The sequence below is a fragment of the Olea europaea genome, chromosome 13 (assembly GCF_002742605.1).
Source record: "Olea europaea var. sylvestris chromosome 13, O_europaea_v1, whole genome shotgun sequence".
Taxonomy (NCBI): domain Eukaryota; kingdom Viridiplantae; phylum Streptophyta; class Magnoliopsida; order Lamiales; family Oleaceae; genus Olea; species Olea europaea.
The window spans coordinates 26,453,528-26,464,668 of record NC_036249.1 but is presented as its reverse complement, the minus strand read 5'-3'; the positions used below and the strand labels follow the sequence as shown (position 1 = coordinate 26,464,668).

Below are 11,141 nucleotides of genomic sequence, written 5' to 3'. Positions count from 1 at the left end.
TTTTTCCATTAGAGACTCAAGTGATACAAAACTAAAAAGGTTCGGGACTGCGGACACAAAATTACAGATTCAGACCAACTGGTCACATGTTCAATGGATCGGCGGTTTAAGGAAAATTAATTTGTAATAAAAATCTGACGTGTACTCTGCAGTTATGTTACAAATTCCAGCTGGCCAAAATAAAAAGAAAACTCAAAATTTTTCTTCTATTTCTTCCACCTTCCTGATTAGCATATAAAAACTATAAAGCAGTAGTCTCCAATTACACCACCCAGCCTTATAACATTTCTTCTTCCACCTCTCTCCTCCAAAATGGATGGCAATCAAACGCCTCATGCAACCTCGGACGACCCGAAAGTCCCTCTTCTTCCAATTCACAGATCACAGAGTCTCAATTCATGTTTTCAATCCATTTTCACTCTGAAAAATTTCTTCATTTTGCTGGGACCATTACTCTGCGGCATAATCTCTCTGAGTGTAAACATTGATGGCGGCAAGGACGCCAGCAGAAATATGCTGGCGGTTCTGGCGTGGGTGTTCTCTTGGTGGCTGACGGAGGCGGTGCCAATGCCTGTAACTTCGATGTCTCCCCTGTTTCTATTTCCGCTCTTCGGAATTTCAGACGCAGATGATGTCGCCCATGCTTACATGGATGATGTAATTGCGCTTGTTATTGGAAGCTTCATTCTTGCACTTGCTGTTGAGCATTACAATATTCATAGGAGGTTAGCCTTGAATGTAAGTGTACTTTATTAATTGCTGTTTTGAAATTTCCCAATTTTTTCCTCGTATAAAATGTCCAACTAACACTCTTTTATCTTATACATTCGTCCATGTCAAAATCTTCTCACAACCCTTTAAGGATAATTCTACATATGGAATTTCATAATTGGAGCTCCAATAATATTACGTTACTTGTATATTATGACCATAATGGACATGAAGCATAACTCACCCTTTAATCAATATCAAGGATTCTTCACTCTGGTTGGTCTCACACATATTTATATGTCCAAATTAAAATAGGGCGTGCAGTGGTTGTCATATCATATATCAAAATACGTGTAGTTTTTAAATACAGGAGTTGATCACGGCATCAATCCAAGCATGTCACGTTTATTTATAAAAATCGTGCACGACTTTAATAAGTTTCACGGTAGCCACAAGTCAAACATTATCCAACAGTTTGTGCGTATGAATCCCACAGATCACAATCCTATTTTGTGGTGATCCATTGAGCCCACCACTTCTCCTACTTGGAATATGTGCCACGACAGCATTCGTGAGTATGTGGATGCACAACGTGGCAGCAGCTGTGATGATGATGCCAGTGGCCACTGGAATTCTACAGAGGTTACCAACGGGTCCCACTCAGTCAAATCTTGTTTCCAAATTCTGTAAAGCAGTTGTTTTGGGGGTAATATACTCTGCGGCAATTGGAGGGATGAGTACACTTACTGGAACGGGTGTCAACCTCATATTGGTTGGCATGTGGAAGAGTTATTTTCCTGAAGCTGATCCTATTAGCTTCAGTACTTGGTTTTTCTTTGGTTTCCCACTGGCAGTGGTGATATTTATTGCTCTGTGGTGCATACTTTGCTGCTTGTATATCAGAAAGGGTTCTGGAGAGGCTCTCTCTGCCTATTTGGACAAAGCCCATTTGAAGAGGGAACTCGAATTGCTAGGTAAACTCTCAACTCCTAATTCTAATCAAGATGCTATTAAGTAGCAGTGGTGTTCAACATTACTTATGGTATTAAATTATATGACTCATTTAATGAGACATATAATACATTGACATCTAAAATAGTGTTTAATATTACTGATACTAGATAACATAATTCATTCTGATTTAGTTATTGGTATTGGAACTCAAAAGAAGTTGACCGTTGTAAAACACGACGACCTTCTTTTAAACTAACGACAAACTCTGACTTGTGATGAATTGTGCACAAAACTGAAGTTAAATGACTCAATTGAGATTATAGTGAAAGTTGAGGGACCAAGAATGTAATTTACCATACTTCAATTTAGTTCCTAATAGAGATTTTAGTTACAAGTTGTTGTCTGTAGTTATGGTCTGTCCAATTGTGCAGGTCCAATGGCATTTGCTGAAAAGATGGTATTGGCTGTATTTTCGGTGAGTCCCATATAATTACTTTAGTAAAATAGGCTCCGTTTGACAAGACTTTTAAAAGTCAAAAGTTATTTTTAGAATTAAGAAGTCTTTTTTAATCTGTTTGGATAATATTTTGAAAGTGTTTTTCTAACTAGAAAAGTTTGTAGAAAAAAGTTGATTTAAAAAAACTTATTCAGAAAGCTGTTTTACGAGAAGTGGATGCAAAAGCAAAAACTATGCTAAATGGACCCTTAGTAAACTAGTACAAATTATTTTATAATTTTGACTTGCCAACAATGTTGTGATTAATATAAGAAAGTTGTTGCAGATATTAATAGTGTTATGGATGACAAGGAACATAACTGATGATATACCTGGTTGGGGTGCTCTATTCAATGGGCGTGCTGGTGATGGAACTGCCAGTGTGAGTATCACTGACTTACCACAAAAAAAAAAGAATAATTCAAAATCGCGGAGTAACTTGTATTCTCTCATCTCGTGTTTGTGTTCTTGAACGAAATTTCGAAAACCCATTTTCAGGTTATGATGGCAACCTTATTATTCATAATTCCAAACAAGAAGCAACCAGGGGAGAAATTGATGGACTGGAACAAATGCAAGAAACTACCATGGAACATTGTATTACTATTAGGGGCTGGTTTCGCCATAGCCGATGGAGTCCGAACGAGTGGCCTAGCCGATGTGCTATCCGAGGCGCTCGACTTCCTGGAGAAGGTTCCGTATTTAGCGATCACCCCGGCCGTATGTCTCATCAGCGGGACAATCACAGAATTCACATCAAACAATGCCACAACCACCCTCGTTATCCCTCTTCTTATTCAAATTGCACAAACAATGCATGTTCACCCATTGCTTCTTATTGTCCCTGGTGCCATTGGAGCTCAATTTGCTTTCTTATTACCAACTGGAACACCTTCAAATATTGTGGGATTCACTACTGGGCATATTGAAATCAATGATATGATTATAACTGGGTTGCCACTAAAGATTGCTGGAACTGTGGCTTTGTCCGTTTTAATGCCAACATTAGGTAATCTATTTTTCAATTTTCAAAGAATCGTGCTTCTGAAAAAGCTATTTTTAAGCGCAGACAAACATAAAGCATGTACTTATTCTAAGTTTATTTTTGTTGCAGGGGCTCTTGTTTTTGGGACAGATAAACCGCTACTAAATTTTTCAAGGATTTCCTTGTAAATTAGTAGTTAATTTGGGCGTGCTCAACTATTTAGGTCAATATCTAGCTGTCAATTTTCAGCTCTAATTTTTTGTAATATCGTTTAATCTATATATGGTGCGGTGTATATAATAAAATTTAGTTGTATAAGTAAATGTAATTTTTGAAATTTGTAAATAAGAGTGAAAATAATTGAGAAAGCTGTGAATTTAAAACAAAATTCTGTCCACTGTTTCTGTGGCGTAGAGCTTGCTCCTGAGAGAGAGAAGAAAGTTGAATATTCATGGCATATTCCGTATTTATGAGTTGATACCTTTCATCTTCCATTGTTGACTTGAAAAAATTTTGTCTAACGTGACATTAAATGATAAGTGAAATTAAATAAGTCATTTAATTTCACATTTCATACGATTTATCATCAAACGATACCTAGATTGGAATTGTAACCTAATGGGACTGCATAACATTATTTTTTGTCTAAGGCCAACATCCAATAAATAATTGTTTCGCGCGAGTAGTTGCTAACAATTAAAAAGAGATCAGACGATTGTGTAAGGAACAAACCTCTTGAAACAAAGTTCCAAAAAAGAATGTCTTATTGGCGATGACTTTACAATCGAAACTTAAACAGAATACCTCCAAGGGGCGCAAGCACACGAGTACTGAAAAGAAATGTTTAAGTCTAAACTAAGAAATTGAAATTACATATTCTCTGTTTGAGAGTGTTTGATTCGGGGTCCTCTGCTCTATGTCTTTTCTTCCTTTTATATTCCTTTGATAATCTCTTCGTGATCAACCGCTTAGAAACTGCTTAATTGCTTTATAACTGTCCACTTTCTTCATGGTGGCCAACTTATCGTGGAACTGCTGTCTCTAACTTCTACCACTATTCTTTGTCGTTCAACCGTCTTCAACTGAACTTCTTGAATCGTGGAACGTGATAAGATTACTCAATAACTGCTTTGATAACTGCATTTTTGAATAACCATAACATCTTATGTTTGTTAAGATCCTGGGCGAGAACAGGATCATAACTCTGGGCGATTGCAAGGCACTTCATTCGCTCAAATCTTGGGCGTCTTGCAAGTTTGGGCGATGATGTTACTTCGTTCGTGGGCTTCCACACTATTCATTAATAACCCTATTTGAGCCTTTATCCTGAATTGTCCAGTTGAGCTTCATTCTTTGAACTATTCGATTTGGGCTACACTTTTAGCGTGCCAACAATAATAAACCAAAAAATTAAAATTAAAAGAATCCAACTACGTGGTTAAAATATTTTGAACATTGCATTATTGATCCCAACATTACAGATTAGGTAACAAATTGATGCTTAATCTTTCATTATAATTACAAGTGTAGTCTTTAATCACATAAATTTTCAAATTTCTGTTAATTCGTAAGCCTTATTTGTCTAATTTTATAAAACTATATTTTTGTTTCTCAACTTGAACTAATGTCTAAAAACTGTAAGCATGCATATAAGGAAAGCAGCACGACGATTTAAAAGAGAGACAATTTTGTTATTGAAGATTGTTGTTTACCCCCTTTTTTTTCAAGTAGGACAATTATTTTAATCACTCACCATATATAACATTATTCTAATAATAATTGCTCATATTTAAAGGTTGTTTAATATTGGGCATTTATCTTATAAATAAATAAATCACTGGCCTCTGTTTTTTGTTATTTCATATTGTTTACGAAACGAAAAGCTTCAACGGTCTACCAAGTGCAAATACCCCATCTCTTCATTTGTCTTCTCATCTCTTCAGTAATGACGCAAAAAGGTGGGAGCCCATTAATCTCTGTACTTCACATATGCAATTTACACCCAAAAATGCAATGCATTTGTGTATGTATTGTGTGATTGAAGTGGGTTGTTTATTGATGCGATTCTTGGAATTTCAGGTTCGATGGAGGAATTCTTGGCTATGGCAGTGGATGCAGCTAAGAATGCTGGGCAGGTGAATCAGATTCATACTCAAGCTTCTATTTACAATTTTTTTTCTCTTATTTTTCTACATTAATTTTTCCAGCTTTGGCCAGTTTCTGATTATCTGGGTCACAGATTATTCGTTCTGGATTCTACAAGGCCAAGAATGTGGAGCACAAAGGACTGGTATAGTTTGACTTAATATATAAATTTTAATTATTTTAAAAACCCGGAGGTTTACCTGGGATGATGTGTGTTTGTGTAATAATTAATAATTTAATTTCTGGGTTAGGAAATGAAAATCAATCCAATGACTCCGTGCTGAATCTTAGAACCTATATGTTTTCAGACTACAGTCACTGCTTCATTTATAGAAGAATATGCCGTAAAGAAATGTTGTAATTATGTGAATTCTATTAAAATAAATGTGCTTGAATAAATTCTACCATTTAAAGAAGACTATAGAGTGCCACTTCCACATAGACGACGATGATCACGACTCCAGATGAATAGAAATAGACTTTGTCAATCGAGTGAACATTCTGTATGCATTGAGGAGGTCTATGCTAGTTCAATAGCCAAAACTACAACTGATAGATTATGCTCTCATTTCCCTCGTCAAGAGGAAAAATTGGATATTGATAATTTGGTGTAGCATATCATGATTGTAAGTGAAATGACATGATCTTTTAATCAGCAATGCTTGATGATATGCTGCCTAAATGAGCAGAAGAACTGGAGAAAGTGGCAAAGAAAGCATATGAGAATGTTAATTTTTTAAATAGATTTACTGAAGATTTTCCGTTGTTTAGTTCATAGGAAGAGACGTTCCATGTGTCAGAAATATGGAAAAAAATGTCAAGTACATTAACCCAAAGGAGAGAAAAAATAAAGCTCTATCAAAATGTGGATTTTATTTTTTATTTTTCTTTTATTTGCTTCAAATGATTTACAGATTAATATATTTCACTAAACCATGTTTCTCTATATAGGTGGATTTAGTCACAGGGACTGATAAGACATGTGAAGACCTCATATTCAGTCTTCTCAAATTGCACTACCCCGATCATAAGGTTTTTCCTATCTCGTCTGCACTTTCCCCGTTTCGGATAAACTTATGTTACTATTCCTTCATATGCTCAAATTTTATGCTTTTCACTGACATCGTTTTTCTTTTTCCCCTTTTAATCTAAGTTCATCGGAGAAGAAACCACTGCTGCTTGTGGGGCTACAGAATTGACAGACGAACCCACTTGGATAGTTGATCCCTTGGATGGAACAACTAACTTTGTGCACGGGCAAGCATCTTCTATTTTTCTTTTGTCAATAGAAAAGTTTCCTTTGCCCATTGAGCGTCTGAGTTATTTAAATTGTGGCAACTTGCAGGTTTCCATTTGTTTGCGTCTCTATTGGTCTAACAATTAGACGAATTCCAACTATTGGTGTCGTCTACAATCCAATTATGGATGAGGTAAAATTATTCCAATTCTAAGTATAGAAATATTGACCAACAGGGTTAGCTTCTGTAACTCATCATTGCTTATGTAGATGATGAGATCCTCGGAAATTATTGTTTGACTTTTGATATGCAGCTTTTTACTGCAATCCATGGAGAAGGTGCTTTTCTGAATGGCAAACCTATCAAAGGCAAGTTGCCTCTTCATGTAGTCTAGCTCTACTTGATAGTGGCTTCGGATAATCTTATAGCGAATTTAACTATGCCTTTTATCATATTCACAGTGTCTTCTCAATCAGAGCTGTTGAAGTCACTTCTCGCCACAGAGGTACTCAACTAACCATATTCTTGCATGGTGCTTTCGGAACAAGCGCGTATTGTTTTGTATTCTACAGTGTAATGGGAGCATCAATAGCCTTGTATTATGAGTATTGATGAATTTTAGCTTTCTAATAATGCTTGTGAAGAGCTAATTTTATTTAACTGAGAGAACAGGCAGGAACAAAGCGTGACAAGTCTACTTTGGATGCAGCTACCAATAGAATCCATAGTTTACTCTTCAAGGTAAACCTTGGTGCTCATTACAATGATTTGAGGAAAATGTTTTTGTAAAGATAGGTGAGAATATTACCTTCTCCTGTGATCAGGTTAGGTCCCTCCGGATGACTGGTTCTTGTGCATTGAACCTCTGTGGGGTTGCTTGCGGAAGGCTCGATTTATTCTACGAGCTTGGTTTTGGAGGCCCTTGGTTAGTTTTTTTAAAATATTCGATTGGTATATGATCCATTAGATGCTATTGGCATGACATATTGGGTGTGGAGGATTAGATATTATAAGACAATGTCTGAACTTATTCAATGGGTTGTGGGTCATAACGAGGAATGTAAGAGTTTCCGTCCCTGCTGTCCATAGTGAACGTGAACCTTGATACCCCTTGTTTGTAGCAATAGGAACCCAATCTCCTTCTAGGATGAGAGGTCAAGGTCTAGGGCTGAGCTTTTCTACACTGCTATCAGATTATGGATATTCTTCGCTTGAATCCCTACTTCCACAGCTTTGGTGGTTGATTCACCCTTTCTCATTCGTGCTTGCCACCGGCAAACGGTTGACTTTGACTGTGAAAAGCTCCAAATAGGCACATACTAGTTTAGAGTAGAAGGAGCTCGAAGTTGGAGTTCTTAAAGAAGAAAAATAAGTTAAATTGATAGCGTTGTCTAGTCCTATCCAGTCGTAATCAAACATGATCTGAAAGTTCATTGCCCTGTTCAGGGATATAGCTGCTGGTGCTGTGATCGTAAATGAAGCTGGAGGAGTCGTGTTTGATCCGTAAGTAACAAGCTTTCAAACTATAAACAGATAACATACCGAAGAAAATGTTCACTTGCAGCACCGTTGACATTTTGATTTTGATTATCAGATGCACCATAACTGAAACTTTTAGTGTATAGAACTTCAGTTTACATTGAAGATTATAGTTATAGTTTCCATTTCTATGTATCAGATCGGGTAAAGATCTTGACATCACGTCTCAGCGAATAGCAGCTTCAAACCCTCTTCTCAAGGATGCATTTGTCGAGGCATTGCTAGTGTCAGAATAAGAGAGGTGTCATTGAGAATTGCAGAAACTTATAATCAGTCAAGTTACTTAAAAATTTCTGAAGGCATAGTGCCTGCCTGTATTGATTTAATCACGACGGTTTTTGGAGCATTGTTGGACCAAGCCCTTGAGCCAAAAAAAGATGGAATTATTTGATTGTTGTTCAAAAGCAACTTATAGTATAAAAAATTACTCGACTTTTCAAGAATCATCCCAAACTGTTATTGGAATTGAATTGTGTTTGAATTCTCTTGAGAAATTGGCTGGAAAATTTTAGTCCACTTTGATAATTTATCTCGGGTTAACTTCAAAATTTTAATCTACTATTAACATTTAATTTTAGTTATATTCCCATGTGTATATGGATATGACGATGAGTGACCAATATTTCAATTCACTTGTTAAAAAATGTTAATCGCACTGTTCAAAATATGTGATTTTTCCTAGGGATGTAAACAAGCAGAGTCGAGTTGGCTCGTGAGCCGAAGATCATGAATCGGGTATGAAATGTCTTGGGTTTTTTTGGGCCAAGCCAAAGCTTGACCCAGGCTTTAATAAGCCGAGTCGGCTCATTTTTTATTTTATTTTTTCCTTTTATTTTTCAGTCCTGAATTTTTTTTCAACTGCAATGCTGCAACTGCCTATACAGCGTATAGCTACCTGCTTTTGCCCATATTCACCAGCCTGTTTCACAGGCAATTTTGGCAAGCTATATGGACGGGCTCGGGCCAATGCCCAAAAATAAGGTTCAGCTCGAGCTCTTCTCGGGTTGAGCCATGGTTGCCTAAGTAGATAAGCCAAATTTTCCCTATCTAAATATCATTATTTTGATTGGCAAGCAAGACAATCAAAATAAATTTTCTTTCCCAAAATAACCAAAAATTAATGTAAGGAATCTCTTTTATATCTCTAAATTTGTGCATTGTACCCCTGCAAATGTCCAATGTAACATCATATGAATTATTGTATATATTGCAAGCAAAATGGAAATGGGGAGAAAAACATTTCAATAGAGATGGTGATCATACTAATTGTGGACTAGCATGTACAAGAGAGAGAGAGAGAGAGAGAGAGATGAAAATTTAAATGGACAAATCAAACTCAAATAGATCAACCATCTATGTATTTTATAAAACATTGAAATCAACAAATTATAATTACCTTTTATCCACCAGTTACGAGATTATCTTGTGTAGTCCACTTTAGTCGCAGCGCTAGCTCACCTGTCCAATATGCTTCTACAATGGATGTGCTTCGTCTGCAATAAGCGACACAAAAGCAAACGAAATTCCATCGTAATATGTAAACGTTAAGTACAATATATTCTTTGGAAGTAGGTTAAAGACTGATCCACAAAGTAAAAGAACAAAAAGCACGTGGATACAACTTGTATAAGTATAATATTGCCTACTTTGAACCTCGCTCACATGATTTTATTCTTGGACTTTCACCAAAAGGTTTCATACCAAATGAGAATGGTCCTTTAACTTACAAAACGAGTCATATTTTCTTTCACTAGTAATGTGGAATTATGGCTGCTACATTGGTAGTGATAAGTGAATTTTATACACTTATTCGGGTCTTTTTTGAATATTTAGTGAAAAAAGATATAGAATATTAGCTTAATTTGTTGTGTTTTGCTTGTTCTAGGTTTACATCGATGAATACGGTGGAATTGTAGAAAAGAAGCGACAAGGACCAAATTGAAAAAGATCGAATGTTTGGGGACCAATGCAAATGATAAAAGTTAATCCAAACTTCGATATCAAGTTATGAAAATACCGGGAATCGGTTGAACAAGAAATGAAAGCACTCGAATGAGAAGGGGTGGAAAAAGGAACAAGAAAACATAATGAAAACATTTTGGGATGACAATACAATTTGGAAATTTGAAATAAATCGCATACGCTCCTTTGGGGATGCAATCACATCTACCCTTCCCGAGTTTTGAAATGTTCTATGCGGTCGCACCTGTCTCTCTTATGTGGCCACGTGGAAGGTTTCTTGAGCAGAATCAGTTGTACTTATTTAACTCAAACTTTTATGGAAACAATGAGGTGAACATTTTAAAAGACCTAGAGCAACCAAGAAAAGAGGAGGACGCCTCCTAGCCTAATTTTGGGATAAAACGGAGAGTATTCACATCAAAAAACAAAGAACTCATGACTTGAATTTGGATATGAAGGCTTTAATTGAAGATTTCTAGATTTTTTTTCATATTTTAATGATTCGGGTTATGGCTTGCTTTTATTTTCTATGTAATTTTTACATTAACCAGTCAAAGTTGAACGTGCATTGCATATTATTCTAAAATACTTTATAAGTGATATAAAAATAATATTTGATACCAATTTTTTGGAGGATTTGATGAGTCCCGATGAATAAAAAAAAAAAAAAATTAGCATAGAAATTTAAGAGAAAAAATTGTATTCAAATTGTACTCTCAAAAGTCAATTTCTATTATTCAAATTTTTTGTGACGATGAAATACTATAAATGAGCAATCTTTTATATTACATTTGATACATAAAAATTAATTGTTAATATATAAATTTAAACACCCATTAAAATTTCTAGATACATGAATATAAATAAATTCATCTATCATAACTATAGATTCGTGTGATTCAAGATTCATCAAGTGAAAATTTATTAAATCTAGGTTAATGTGAATGTTATTTAATTGAGAATTAATAATACAAATTTCATAAATGACAATAATTATGTAGTATTTATTACATATCGAAAAACGAAAAGTAAGGTATTAATGAAATAATTAAATTGTAGGGGAGTTAAAATCGTCCAAAAAATTATTCTCCCTTGATGTGATATATATATA

General features: G+C 35.4%; 2 protein-coding genes across 2 annotated transcripts; both read left to right on the top strand.

Moving 5' to 3' along the window:
* The first annotated feature begins 251 nt into the window (after positions 1-251).
* Positions 252-3,565, top strand: LOC111408058 (tonoplast dicarboxylate transporter). The gene is made up of 6 exons (XM_023037823.1): positions 252-738; positions 1,208-1,685; positions 2,097-2,140; positions 2,448-2,543; positions 2,660-3,170; positions 3,276-3,565. Exons 1-6 carry the CDS (start codon positions 313-315, stop codon positions 3,332-3,334), a joined length of 1,614 nt encoding a protein of 537 aa, XP_022893591.1. The 5' UTR covers positions 252-312; the 3' UTR covers positions 3,335-3,565.
* Positions 3,566-4,964: 1,399 nt separating this feature from the next.
* LOC111408057 (inositol monophosphatase 3-like) lies at positions 4,965-8,533 on the top strand. The gene is made up of 12 exons (XM_023037822.1): positions 4,965-5,104; positions 5,226-5,281; positions 5,386-5,436; positions 6,243-6,323; positions 6,445-6,548; positions 6,637-6,721; positions 6,843-6,897; positions 6,991-7,034; positions 7,202-7,270; positions 7,354-7,454; positions 7,976-8,032; positions 8,208-8,533. The coding sequence occupies exons 1-12, from the start codon at positions 5,092-5,094 to the stop codon at positions 8,302-8,304; spliced, it is 813 nt and encodes a 270-aa protein (XP_022893590.1). The 5' UTR covers positions 4,965-5,091; the 3' UTR covers positions 8,305-8,533.
* The last annotated feature ends 2,608 nt before the right edge of the window (positions 8,534-11,141 follow it).

Bases quoted from the DNA above. Each gene is read 5' to 3' on its own strand.
- LOC111408058 (XM_023037823.1), top strand. From the start codon at position 313: ATGGATGGCAATCAAACGCCTCATGCAACCTCGGACGACCCGAAAGTC. The intron at 739-1,207 runs GTAAGTGTACTT...TGAATCCCACAG, and splicing joins ATAGGAGGTTAGCCTTGAAT to ATCACAATCCTATTTTGTGG. The intron at 2,544-2,659 runs GTGAGTATCACT...ACCCATTTTCAG, and splicing joins CTGGTGATGGAACTGCCAGT to GTTATGATGGCAACCTTATT.
- LOC111408057 (XM_023037822.1), top strand. The intron at 5,437-6,242 runs GTATAGTTTGAC...TTCTCTATATAG, and splicing joins ATGTGGAGCACAAAGGACTG to GTGGATTTAGTCACAGGGAC. The intron at 7,455-7,975 runs GTTAGTTTTTTT...TGCCCTGTTCAG, and splicing joins CTTGGTTTTGGAGGCCCTTG to GGATATAGCTGCTGGTGCTG.